The 14,192-nt window shown below is 40.0% G+C and overlaps 1 protein-coding gene across 1 annotated transcript in view; it reads right to left on the bottom strand.

Annotated features, from left to right (window-relative positions):
* GABRA1 (gamma-aminobutyric acid type A receptor subunit alpha1) overlaps positions 1–14,192 on the bottom strand; it is a 185,187-nt gene that overhangs the window by 20,625 nt on the left and 150,370 nt on the right. Inside the window, exon 9 of the mRNA XM_089663299.1 lies at positions 8,185–8,387. Coding sequence (XP_089519425.1) covers positions 8,185–8,387 — 203 coding nt within the window. The remainder of the gene's footprint in view (positions 1–8,184; positions 8,388–14,192) is intronic.

Below are 14,192 nucleotides of genomic sequence, written 5' to 3'. Positions count from 1 at the left end.
TGAACAGTGTGTCTAAGTTTGATGCATACCCGATGCCTCGGGTGGATGAGCTCATTGACAGGTTGGGAATGGCTCGGTACATAACCACCTTAGATCTGACCAAAGGCTATTGGCAGATTCCTTTAACGGATGCTGCAAAAGAAAAGACGGCATTCTCCACCCCCGAGGGGTCCTTTCAGTATAAGCGGATGCCGTTTGGTTTGCATGGGGCTCCTGCATCATTCCAAAGGATGATGGACAAGACGTTGAGACCACATCGCCAATATGCAGCTGCCTATTTGGACGATGTCGTCATCCACAGTCCAGAATGGGAGTCTCATTTGTCCCGCTTGCAAGCGGTCGTAGATTCGCTGCGGGAAGCAGGTCTTACCGCCAACCCCAGAAAGTGTGCCATTGGCTTAGAGGAGGCCAAATATCTTGGCTACATCATTGGTCGAGGTCTCATTAGGCCTCAGATCAAAAAAATTGAGGCAATTCAAAAGTGGCCCCAACCTGTAAATAAAAAACAAGTCCGGGCATTTCTTGGAATCACGGGGTACTACAGGCGGTTTATCCCCAATTTTGCCACCATTGCAGCCCCACTGACAGATCTGACAAAAGGTAGGGGGTCAGTCATGATTAAGTGGAATCCTGAGGCGGAGACCGCATTTCAAAGGCTGAAACAAGCTCTCTGTGCTCAACCTGTGCTTGTGACTCCAGATTTCACAACAGAGTTTGTGGTACAGACTGATGCCTCTGACGTGGGACTAGGTGCGGTACTGTCCCAAATCAGAGATGGGGAGGAGCACCCTGTGGTCTTCTTAAGTAGAAAGCTCAACAAACATGAGAGAAACTATGCCATTGTGGAGAAGGAATGTTTGGCTATCAAATGGGCCTTGGAGGCCCTGAAATATTACCTGTTAGGAAGACCGTTCAAGTTGGTTACTGATCATGCCCCGCTCAAATGGATGTGTGATAATAAGGAGAAAAACAGTCGAGTGACAAGGTGGTTTCTCGCACTACAAGTGTTCAAATTCACAGTGGAACACAGAGCGGGGAAACTGCAAAGTAATGTAGATGCCCTCTCCCGGGTCCATTGTCTGGTTGGGACAGTTGCTCAGCCGCAGGGGCTTGAGAAGAGGGGGGGAGTATGTGACAGGATGAACGGCGAGGTGATAGAGGGACGCTATGTGTCACCTCGCATATGCTCATACCTGACCGTTTAGGTGGAGTCCACTCCGGGTTTTCGGGGCCACAGTTAAGCAGGTGGGTCCGGACCAGAGTTTGGGCTCCACTGATGACCACCAACAGGTGGTATAAATAAGGCAGGGCTGGAGCAAGGAGTTGCTCGTGGCCTGGGACTCAGAGAGGTGTTCTGAGAGAGCTGTGTGTATGGACTATACCTGCAAGAAAAGGTTTGCTGTTACTTTGTTTTGGTGACAGGGAGAAGCCCTTCACCTCTGAGAGAGGAATCATCTGCTGTTTAGTTAGTGCCTGGATGGCAAGGGTTTATTTTGATGTTTTGTTTATTTTGATATTTCTTGCAAACCTTTTTAATAAAACTAACATCCAGTCAGATTTTGACGAAAGCCTGCTGTGCGGTCTACCTTTGTTCCAGGGAAGGAGATCCCCCACCTGAGCTAACCCCACACAGGGTTAACATAGAAAAAAAGAAATCTCTCTGTAAATCAATGTCACAACCTACAAAATAGTTTAGAAAATGCAATATACAAAAATGTTACACTTTATTTCAATATATTGCAAAGAAAATAAATCAATATACGCAAAACTCTGGACACTTTGAATAGGAAAAAAAAAGCAAAATGAATAAATGAGGAAAATCTACTGTTTGTACAATAGTATTGAGAAGCTCTACATGTAAAAGCTCTGCAGCTGAGACTAATAATGCCCTATACCACCACCAAAAGGCACTTCGGTGCATTCTGGTATGCTGATTAGCCTCGCACAGTGGTTGCTTAAGAGTCTTGCCTGGCCCTTTCTAAAAAAAAGTGGAAGAACAAATCTGTTATTTTCTAAAAGTTAAATAAAATATTAATTTTGGTAAACACTACAATAATAACTCAAAATATGTGCTTGGAAAATGAAATTTAGTTTTTTTACACCAAACAAGCCACTTTCTATCACAAAGCATGCTGTGGCCTAAAGCTGGACACTTGAAATGGGCATCAAAAGGGTTTAAGGACAAGCTATAGTAAAGGCACACCAAAAAGAAAAATTTATGAGCAAGGAGATATGGGCAATTACATGGCAACACTTGTTACTGAGTCTTTTTAAGTGCAGCTGTGTTCTAACACAGCTCTAAAGAGGAGAAACAGTGTGTATTCCAGTGAACTCATCAAAGTACCGTCATATAAATCAGGACTGTACAAGCTGTTGAACAGAATGCAGGGTTTTAAGGAACTTCTAACATTTGTTTTCTTTTTTCTAGTATAAGAAATAAAGAGAGGCAAAGCTATATAACTGAGGACTGGCCAGATGCTTGAGGGCATGTCTAAATCTCCTCAATTTCTAATGGCTAAGTAACAGGCAGCACCAAAACCCAATAGGAATGCTAAGGGAGTTATCACCTGAACTGTTACTAGAAAATGTAGCAAATGATCTGCCGCCTCCTCCTCCCCAAGTTGGCATACACTGTATGATCAATATTTGCAGCCACAACTATTTTTTTTCCAATGCTTGTCCATCTAGAGACAATCATAGATGAAAGCAAAAAGGTCTATTTTTTGCTATCTATTATCTATCTATTTACAAGATATATTAATGGCATGACCTGAATGTTCTAATTGCGGTCATTTAAATGAAATAACTTGACATCTTGAGAAGTAATATTAGTCCTGTCTCTGAATTGGAATTGCATTTTAATTTTTCGTAATGCAAATTTATATGGCAAAAAAAGGAAAATTTTGTGAATCTCTGTAGCAAGCAATGTGAACAAAAAACTGAATCAATGAATACAGCAGGAAATGAACAGTGTGAAATAGAAATAACAAAATTACAAGGTTGTTATTGCATTGCTATAGTAAGATCAATTACTGATCATGAATGTACTGCTTTGGACCATATTGGTGTCCAGCAGGATCATTATTCATTATTGATGGAAGTAAGGGAGCAAATATAAATTAGCCTGATATAGCATGTTTTTATTATTAAAATCATTAGGCATTTATTTTGTGTTCCGGATTTCAGTTAAATTACAAATGTGTAACTAAAATGTCAATATGTTATCTATCGGTTATACTTGAAATATGATACTGTGTATATTAGCTATAATATCAGTTAATCTGCAAAGACAGCTCATTCAGTTAAAAATGTCACTGTTTTTAAATGTTGTTTAGATTTAAAAAAAAATGCAAACTAGAAAATTGATAATACAGCTGCCTATTAATATTAGGAGGCTTTAGGTAGGATACAGTCATGCCCTTTCTCCAGTCCTGATGTAAGAGGGATAACCTCATCAGTCTAGTACTGCTCCTCCAATGTCCAATGATTATTGGACATTGAAGGAGCAGTACTAGACTGATGAGGTTATCCCTCTAGTCTCTCTGTATTACTGTCCTATCAGCATAATCCTAGTCAGCAGAATTGCATTCTGTAACCTGTTTTGGCTCAGAGTCCTTAACTTTCCTTACAAAAAGCTAAAACCGGTTGAAATTCAGGTACAGTATGTATGTAATTTATTAATGATTATCCAGTGTTAAACACACCTAACAGCCTTGTGCTATAATGCTATTCATTTTAAATGTCACCCCGATGCATCTTGCCAGAGCATCACAACACATGTGCATTTCAGTGCATTACAACAAACAAATGTGAACCATCTGGTGCTTCATGGTGAGCTGCTTTGGAAAAAATGTTGAAGGCCCATTTAAAACTGTATTGTGTTGCATCGGTAGCCCATTAAAAATTAAATTCAAAGTTCAAGTTAGTGCACAAAATAACACACATTAACATGCAGAATGTTTGAAATAACCCTAACCACTTGCCTACCAGGTACTTATCCCACCTTCCTGCCCAGACCAATTTTCAGCTTTCAGCACTGTTGCACTTTGAATGACAATTGCGCGGTCATGCAACACTGTACCCAAACACAATTATTTTTGAGACAGAGCTTTCTTTTGGTGGTATTTAATCACCACTGAGGTTTTTATTTTATGCTGAAAGAAAAAGTTTCTTAGATTCTGTTATAAAATTTTGTAAATAAATAATTTCTCTTCTTCACTGATGTGCGCTAATGAGACTGCAGTAATGGGCAATGAAAGGCAGCATTCATATATGGCACTGATAGGTGGCACTGTTAGGCAGCTCTGATGGGGCTACACTGATCATCAGTGTAGATGTCCCCTCTGCGGAATGCCGATTACCAGCTTTTCTCTCCTCATGAGCCATCAGCTGTGATTGGACACAGCTGATCACTTGACAGAGCTGACATCATCCGCTCTTTGCTCTGATTGGTGATCCACTGTGTCTCAGGGACATAGCGCACCACCAATTGCCATGTGGCCCTGGGGGCGAGCATACACAGATAGTTGGAGGATGTCATAGGACATCCTCCCAGAATGAGAGAACCGTGGCTTGCCCGTTATTTTCCTTATATAGCGGGCAGGAGGCAGTTGAAGGTACTCAAATTGTAAATTTGACTAAATCCAGGTAAATAGGTTTTAATTTCTGTTCCCACATTAAAGGGGATGTCAGCCACCACCTGGCGGTATCTCTAGCTGCCCACAGTGTGGGGTTCCTCAGGGCGCGGAGTCTAAGTCCCAATCTGCTTGTTCACCAGGGCCCCTGATGGTGGGGCCATCCCAGTGGTCCATACTTGGAGCAGACTGAGACCAGGTCGCAAACCCTGAATACGTCCGGCTATGGTAGAGGGTACCGTCAGAGGTGTGCGAGGAATAGGGCCTGATGTGAAGAGGCGGGCAGGCCTAGCAGCAGGGACTGATCCGTGCGGGATGGATGGATACCGTGAGGTATGACGTAGTCAGGCGGACCAGGTCGGTAACGTGCGGGCAGCGAGGTACCAGAGGAGCTGACAGAGAATGGTCAGGTCAAGCCAAGTTCAGCAACGGGAGATCAATCGTAAGTGGCAGGCAGGAGAGTGGTCAGGACGAGCCAGGGATCAAGCAGGAGACAGTCAGCAGGGTCAGGATCAAGCAGAGGTCGGTAACAGGGAAGCTTCACAAACAGAACACAGGAACAGATTATCAAGACCAAACGGCAATGTACATACCCCTTAGCTTGTTTAAATAGCGCGCCCTGTGCTGTCATTGGTGCCAGGCGCATGTCTGCGATCGCGAGTGCGCATGCGCGGCCGTCGCTGTTGCCACGGTCGCTCAGGTCCTGCCGCCCGCCAGCTAGTGCGTGTCGGCGTTCTGCGCATGCGCCGCCCGGCGTATCGCCGCAAAGCCCAGGGTCCCTGATGGGAACTGTAATCAAGAATCATCTATGATTACAGTATGTACATAAGATCTTACCATAATTTTGATATCACTTACAAATGGGTCAGACAAGATAGGTTTTAAAAATATTAAAAGGTATTCCCTCTGGAACCATTTATGAAATGGATACATGAGTTGTCCATTTACATTTGCAACATGGTATTGGGTCATTGGTTGGCAAAGTATTCATTTAGATCATATTAAATATGTTTATAGTTGCCATGGATTTTTTCTTTATGATGGCGAAGAAGGTTTAAATAGACATATTTCAGGTGACTGGTGTAACTGGCATTAAAGTATATGTTATCCAACATTTCATATTTCTATGTTTCTGAGTTACCATGTACTTGTTTTGAAAGAAAGGCTTCCTTTGTGTGAAATACCCGATGATCCTGCTTGTCCCCCTGCTTTCCTATTGAAAAATTGACCATGCCAGGAAGTGCACCATCATGGTCAGTTTGCTTCTTTGTATTTTACTTAGGAGCACAGCCTGCCTAATACTCTATTGGTGCTGGCATGCATCATACATACTAGGGGGGTACAACTGGGGGAATCAATGGTAGAGAAGGATCTGGGATTTCTGGTAGACCACAAGCTTAATAATGGCATGCAATGCCAAGCTGTAGTTTCTAAAGCGAGCAAAATCCTCTCTTATATTAAGAGGTATAGACTCCAGAGAGAGAGAGATATCATATTACCCCTGTACAAATCATTAGTAAGACCTTATCTGAAAAATGCAGTTCAGTTTTGGGCACCAATTCACAAAAAAGAACATTGGGGAACTGGAGAAAGTACAGAGAAGGGCAACTAAACTGATAAGAGGCATGGAGGAGCTCAGATATGAGGAAAGATTAGAGGAACTGAATTTATTCTCTTGAGAAGAAGAGATTAAGGGGGGATATGATCAACATGTATAAATACATCAGTGGTTCATATAGAGCTATTCACCCTGAGGTCATCACAGAGGACAAGGGGGCACTCTTTACGTCCGTAGGAAAATAAATTTAATCTCCAAACACAGAAAGGTTTCTTCACAGTGAGAGCTGTGAAAATGTGTAATAGACTCCCTCAAGAGTTGGTTCTGGCCAACTCCGTGGATTGGTTTAAAAAAGGCCTGGATTGTTTCTTAGATACACAGAATATAACTGGATACTAACATTTACAGGTAAAGTTGATCCAGGGAATATCCGATTGCCTCTTGGGGGATCCAGAGGGAATTTTTTCCCTGCAGGAGCAAATTGGATCATGCTTTGCTGGGTTTTCTTGCCTTCCTCTGGATCAACTGTGGGTGTAGGATAATGTTTTTTTTTTTTAATAGTTGAACTGAATGGACTTTAGTTGAACTGAATGGACTTTTGTATTTTTTCAGCCAAACTAACTATGTATGATCCAAATGTATCTTTTATAATAAGCCTGTAAGGTTTTCAAAAGTGTACCTGTAATGTGCAGTATAAGCTTTTGGGAGAATGCTGTTTCTCTGTGGCCTCTGCTTTCCCAGATACTCAGATTATTAATGGATGAGTATGCTAAAGTTATATTTTACCCTCATCTGCACTTCAACAGCATTTTCTGAATCAGCAACATCATCTGCCTGGATGGGTAGTGTGCATGTTGGGAATTTCACTTAAATGATATTTCATATTATGAATTCCAATACATTATACCTTAGTTACATATGATACATTACAGTGTATATTTTGAACTAAACTATCAGATATTTTTTAACATTGTTCTATTATGAAGATAATGTAGACTTAGTTTACAATATGCAATTATGTGGGTAAAGTTTGAAAGTTTTTTTTTTCTCGCTAATATTAGTTAAATAATGTTGGCAATTTTACATTGAATTCCGAATTAAAGGAAGTGGTGCAAAACAATACATGCATTTTTTTGTCCTATGGTATGTTAAAGAGACTTCGAATAATTTGTGTTATTTTCTGATAAAGCCACCTGGTGGCACTGTTCCATTAATGTTGACAAGCAGTAATACAACCTTACTAGTATTTACGTTTAAAGCACCTACCTATTTCTAAAATGCAATGGCAGCATAGAAGGCTCAGTATGTTATTGTTAATGCAAAGACTAAAAGTTACTTCATAGTTCTATTTAACAAAGACATGACCTTCCCACTACAAAGGTCCACCAAACTTTGGACTTTTAACATCGTTCCTGTTTTACAACATTCCTTCTGCTGCTACTCCTGTTAAACCTACTGATACCACTACAACATCTGCTACTAAAAATCAGCACAGGTTGGATAACATTTCCCAAAGTAAGCACACGAACACTGGTTGGACAAAAGCTAACCTCAGACTACACAATCCAATCTTAATGCTTTCTCTGCTCAGGTGTTGCTGCTCTCCCTTTTACCAAGTTGTTTCTCTTTACAGCACTTTTTATGGGTCAAAGGAGATATTGCCTATTTTCTTCTCCACTGACACAAACACCCCAGTTGCTTGTCAGCAGAAACAGCAAATCAAAAGCAGTTATTTCAACTTTACTTTGAAAACAGTACTCAGGGGATATCTTGCTGCTGGGATGTGTTTCAAGAGACAACTCAGCAAAATATATGAAATTTGCTGCTGACATAGAAAATTATTTTGTGCAACCTTTTTAAAATATGTTCCAACATAGGCCAGAAGCAACCACTGTTAGTAAAGAGATCTTGGATATAATTTATATATAAAACATTGGATTACAAATGCAATATTATTATACTAAGATAAAACTTATGAAATTTCAATATTACCTTCTCTGGAACTACACTTTTTCCATCCCATGCATACCCTCGCTTTGTAAAATAGTTCACAGTTGCAAATTCAATCAAAGCTGAAAATACAAATGCATAACACACTGCTATAAACCAGTCCATGGCAGTGGCATAGGCTACTTTTGGAAGAGAATTCCTGGCGCTGATGCTCAGTGTGGTCATGGTAAGTACTGTTGTTACACCTGCAGAAAGAGAGGTTAAGGCATGATTAAGCTCACCGATTCAAACAAAATGACATTTTTAATATTAAAGCAGATATATAAATGATTAAGGATCTCAAGGAGATGTGTGTGCAATATTTTATATATATATTAAAATATATATATATATATATATATATATATACATACATACATTCACCACTCAATGAGTCACCACACTTGTAAAAATTACTTGTTCAATCATTACTATTCTTTACTTGTAGCATACATCTTCTGACATGCACAAAAGTATCAAGCCTCCCGGCTCTTCCTCAGGCTCAACTGAGGAAGAGCTGGGAGCAGGGGTGGACTGACCATTTGGAAAATCGGGCACTGCCTGAGGGCCCAGGGTCAGTAGGGGGCCCCATGAGATGCCCCTGGTACCTTTTTTTCATAGGCTTTTTTGAGTTTGGGTAAGGACACAGGGGCCCCATGATCCCCTATTGCCCGGGGGCCCCATAAGTTGTCAGTCTGCCCCTGGCTGGGAGGTTGCATATTGTTGTGCATGTCAGAAGACATTTGCAACAAATAAAGAAAGCAACTATTCAACAAGAAACAATTGCAGTGACTCATTGGAATGGTATACCAGTAGCAGATTGGAGCCTGCTTGTTCGCAGTACCCAATACACAGGACGTGCAATCAGCCTGCACATATTATAATATACACACAGTTCTGATGTTTGTACTGATCTAAGTGAATAAAAGTTCAAATGTCCCTTTTTGTTTCACTGTCCCTCTAAAAGTATGTATCATAGTTACCATAGACAAAAAGCCCTATTTGTCATATAAACATATGTTCCTTGCAGCCTTTTCATGCCTGAGAATGTAACCACATGGGAAATAGCTCTTGTCTGTCACAGCTATTTATATGCTTTATTAGGTTTAAAAAAAAAAGAAGAACATACTCAATAATGTGATTCATTTTTAGTTAATTTCCTTAAGCCTGCATATATTTCTGACATGTCATAATATACAGCAAAAGTATTCATTTTTGTAAATCTGTAGGTTTTTTTTGTAAGAAAAACTAGCATGATTTCTTCTATTTTGGAGGTTCTGCAGCTGTAGTGAGTAAGGCCTGAAGCTGATCAAAACAAGTTGAAAAAGGCATTGGGATAGCAGATTTCCTGGGCATGAATGGCTTCCTGGGCATAGAATCTTTTAGAGAGATGCTTATTGGAATCTGCAGGTGACTAGGCATGTAATACAGATTCATGGTTTGAGCAAATTGTCAAAGGGAGGGATTCGTATGCACAGAAAGGAGGACAGTCCTGGTGATTGATGGAGTTTACCTGAGACTGTGTGGCTGTGTTATGGATATGCACAAGGCACCTTAAAGTGGTTGATTTACCAAATGGATATAGGCTGTTCATTTTGCAATTGTTACCATAACTTAGTGAATGTGATTAAAATTACTTTGCAAAGAACACTCAATCACTTGCAAAGGAAACTACAATCAAAAATTTTTATTTTTGTCTGCATGATTGGATGATGGAAGTTAATACAGCTTTTCCTCATTCACTAAGCTAATGGAAAATTCCATTTCAAAGTGAAATTGTCCTTGCAAAATGAACAGTCTGTTTGCCTTTGGTAAATTCACTCCTAAGAGTAACTGAATGACACAGGACATTCATGATGTCTTGAATTTATAGGGATCATGGGATGACACAGGATACTCAGGGTGCACTGGAGTCACAGGATACTTGGGGTGCATTGGAATCATAGGTGTTCACTGGAAACAGGGAAGCATCCAGAGGCAAGCTGGAGTCATAGGGGTGCTCTGAAGACATGGAGATGCACAGTGGTGCATTGGAGACAAAGAGATGTCAAAATGTGAGCTGGAGGCACAGGGGTGCTCTGTAGACATGGAGGCACACAGAGATGAGCTGAAGACACAAGGGTGCAAAGTGGTGAGTAAAAGACACATGCCTGGAGACACGGAGGTGCCCAGAGGTGAGCTACAGCCACATGAGTGCTCTGTAGACATGGAATACTATAGCTCAGTAAGGAGGAGTCACACACCCACCTCAAATATGTGAATAGGGGAATTGGCTTGTTTCTTTTTTTTTTCATTCAGCCAGCAGGCTGAACAAAAAGAAACAAGTCATGTATGGACAGCTTATATGGCATTCCACTTCAATACATTACTCACTATCATTTTAATTGATCCTAATGATGTATACAAATCTTTGTAAAACAGAAGCACACTACATTGCCAAAAGGTATTGGGACACCCCTCCAAATAATTGGATTCAGGTGTTCCAATCACCTCCATGGCCACAGATGTATAAAATCAAGCACCTAGGCATGTGAATTCAAGTGTGGTACTGGTATAGGTTGCCACCTGGGCAATAAGTCCATCCATGAAATTTCCTTGATACTGAATATTCCACAGTCAACTGTTAGTGGTATTGTAACAAAGTGGAAGCAACTGGGAATAACTGCAACTCAGCCACAAAGTGATAGACCACGTAAAATGACAGATCAGGGTCAGCATATGCTGAAGTGTGCAGAAGTCACCAACTGTCTGCAGAGTCAATAGCTAAAGACCTCCAAACTTTGTGTGGCCTTCAGATTAGAACAACAACAGTGCTTAGAGAGCTTCATGGAATGGGTTTCCATGACAGAGCAGCTGCATCTAAGCCTTACATCACCAAGTGCAATGCAAAGCATTGGATGCAGGGGTGTAAAGCAAGCCACCACAGGACTCTAGAGCAGTGGTGCCGTGTTCTAAAAAAAGATTCTCTGTCTAGCAATTTGATGGATGTGTCTGGGTTTGGTGGTTGCCAAGAGAACAGAACTTGCCTGACTGCATTGAGCCAAGTGTAAAGTTTGGTGGAGGAGTAATTATGGTGTGGGGTTGCCTTTCAGGGGTTGGGCTTGGCCCCTTAGTTCTAGTGAAGGGGTCTCGCATACCAAGAAATTTTGGACAATTTCATGCTTCCAACTTTGTGGGAACAGTTTGGGGATGGTCCTTTCCTGTTCCAACATGACTGCACACCAGTGTACAAAGTAAGGTCCATAAAGACATGGATGAGCGAGTTTAGGGTGAAGGAACTTGACTGGCCTGCACAGAGTCCTGACCTTAACCTGATAGATCAGCTTTGGAATGAATTTGAGTGGACTACAGAATAAGACTTGTGTGTATAAAGGCAAGCATCCCAATACTCTTGGCAATATAGTACATCTTCAGAACCAATCAGATTTTAGTTTTTGAATTTCAAACACAAGTAAGCATATAAAGGTCTGAATAGTATTGTACACATTTATAAAGTGTTGCTCTCTAGGTTTTATATGTCAAATAGGTTTTAAACTGGTTAACTGGATCAACATTAGACAAATTTTTATCTTCCATGGGCATTCCTGCTTGAACAGGAATGTTGGAAAACTTTTGCAAATCAGCAGCTGCAGCCAATGCCAAGAAATACAGGATTAAATTACTGTCTTCTTGGCTGATCCCTACACTAGGCTTCAGTGATATACCATACATTCTTTGAAAGCAGCTGTCACTCTGTAACGGACAGTCCTTACCTTTTTGTCTCCAAATTATTAAGGTGCACAACTACAGGTGTAAAACTAAACCTTAGACTTTGATTGAAATGCATAGCATGCCCCATATCTTGTTATGCTACATTTTTGTTAATGTTAAGAGAAAACTAACTTCTCTAAAAGAAAGTATGCTCCACTAAAGTGTTATACCCTCCCATATCTGACTACTACACTATTAGAGCCCTTCACACTCCAACATTTAACTCTTAAGCCAATCCTTGAATGTTCCTCATCCACTTTGCATAATGCTTGTACAAAAACACTTGAAAAAAGTACATTAAAATAGGGTGTCAATGGCTGTAAAACACCCTTAGGAATAGGCACAGTTCAATAACTGATACCATTTTCCTGCAATAACTGATCTAACTTCACTAAAAGTAGTAATGTTCTTCCCTTTGAATGCCTTATTGTTTATTTGTAATGAGTAAATCTTAATGCTCTGCCCTTAGGGGGTTAAAATTATTTTTAATTAATCAAATTAATCACGGTACTAAAAATACTAACTATGTATTATAATGTAGTATCAGAATGTTACAACATCCAACAGAAAGATTTTACTTTTTAAGGTTGTATCTGAACATGTTCTGCACATCACATGCCTTTGTGTTACCTTGACAACTGTAGATATTAATATATTGCATCTACTGCAGTGTTTTCACAATGTTGTTCGCAATGAAAATTCTAGAAATAAACTGATGGCTAGGAGTGTCACATAACAAGAAAAGTATTTGGCATTTAATGGGATATTTTGGAAACCTGTTATTTTATTCCCTAAGGAAATATCAAATGCACAAATAACTGAATTATAATGAATAGATTTCTGCTGAACTGCAAAACTGACTGCAGCATTTTTAATGTCTTTGCAGAGCAATGCTATCAAGTTCAAAAGAGTTGCTAGGGAATATGTTGACCAATTAGCAGAGCATAGCTCAAGTTAAACCAAGGTAAATAGTTGACCATTTTCCTTCCTTGACAATCCTTTAACAAAACAGGGTGTTATTCTTACTTTCTTACTCATTCTCAAAACCCGTCAATCTTCATTAAGTTGTGGTAACTCCCTTCATGACGTTTTAGCTTTTTATTTCAACCAAGGTCATCTGATATTCAAAGTTTTTAAAGTAATTTTTTTTGTGTGTGAGCTGTCAGTGGACTCTCTCTCTCTTCAGTGTAGAAATTTGAGGGGATGTCCTTCAAGAGGTGAAGGACCCTTAGTCCTATGTTTGTTGGAGATCCACTCTGATGTTCCCAATACCTTGCTTTGTGGTCTCCCCTTGCTATGAGATTCCTTCCACATTTATTTATCTGCTCAGATCACCAACTCATCTCTTGCCTTACTATCTATAGAGTCTCCAAATAGATGCGATATCTTGGAAAACCGCAGGGAAACAGTGGATTCAACTGAAATGTCTGCAACCTTTGGAACTAATGTACTGCTATTTTCTATAAAATCCTCATAAAGAAGAATTGAATAGTAATCTTGTCATAGTTGTCCTGTTGTTACATCTTAGTATGTTATTATAACCACAGTCACAAGAGTGCCATATATTGCTCTAGACAAGTCCAAATGCAGAATTTCACCCGTGGTTTAAAACCTGATGTTTAAAGTGTTATGGATGAAATAGGCAAAGAGAGACTTTATCAGTGTTAGAATACTGAGGGATCTGGCATAGGAGTTAATTTCTCAATACATTTTAGTAAAGCTAATTTAATATGACAGAAATGGGTACACACTATACTGTCAATCAGGAGCTATTGGCAGGAGTAGAGGCCTTCATGGCCCTGAAGGGTTCCCACTCCACTCACACTTTTAACAATGTTGTGGCCAGAAGTGATATAATTACTGCTATTTTATTGTGTTGCTGCTCATAGGAGTTGTTGCCCAGATTGGCACTTATTGTTTGATATAACAAAAAAGCTGGCTGCAGAACCATAATGCCAAAGGAAAAAATACCAAAATGGAAATTAGAGATGACTGCTGCAAATGAAAAAAAAGCATTGCTTTTTTTTTTTTTTTTAAGTGAAACTATCTTTTTCCATGCTTACATTTGTCAAGCTGGGCTTGATGTAAGTATTTTATAGGGCCACAGGGGATGCTGATAATCACTGTACTGTATTAGTCCATGCCACATACAGTGATACAAGTGATCCTCCAGGATCCTTCTGAATGAGCAATCCCCTGTGTTCAGAGGGGAAACCACAGACATAGAACCCAGAAGGTCACAGCTATTATTTTATGTAGCC

This window comes from Staurois parvus, unplaced genomic scaffold (assembly GCF_062004578.1).
Source record: "Staurois parvus isolate SC_StPar_1 unplaced genomic scaffold, SC_StPar_1.0 ptg000006l, whole genome shotgun sequence".
Classification (NCBI taxonomy): domain Eukaryota; kingdom Metazoa; phylum Chordata; class Amphibia; order Anura; family Ranidae; genus Staurois; species Staurois parvus.
The sequence above is the reverse complement of the archived record's forward strand: the minus strand, read 5'-3'. Positions and strand labels throughout refer to the sequence as shown.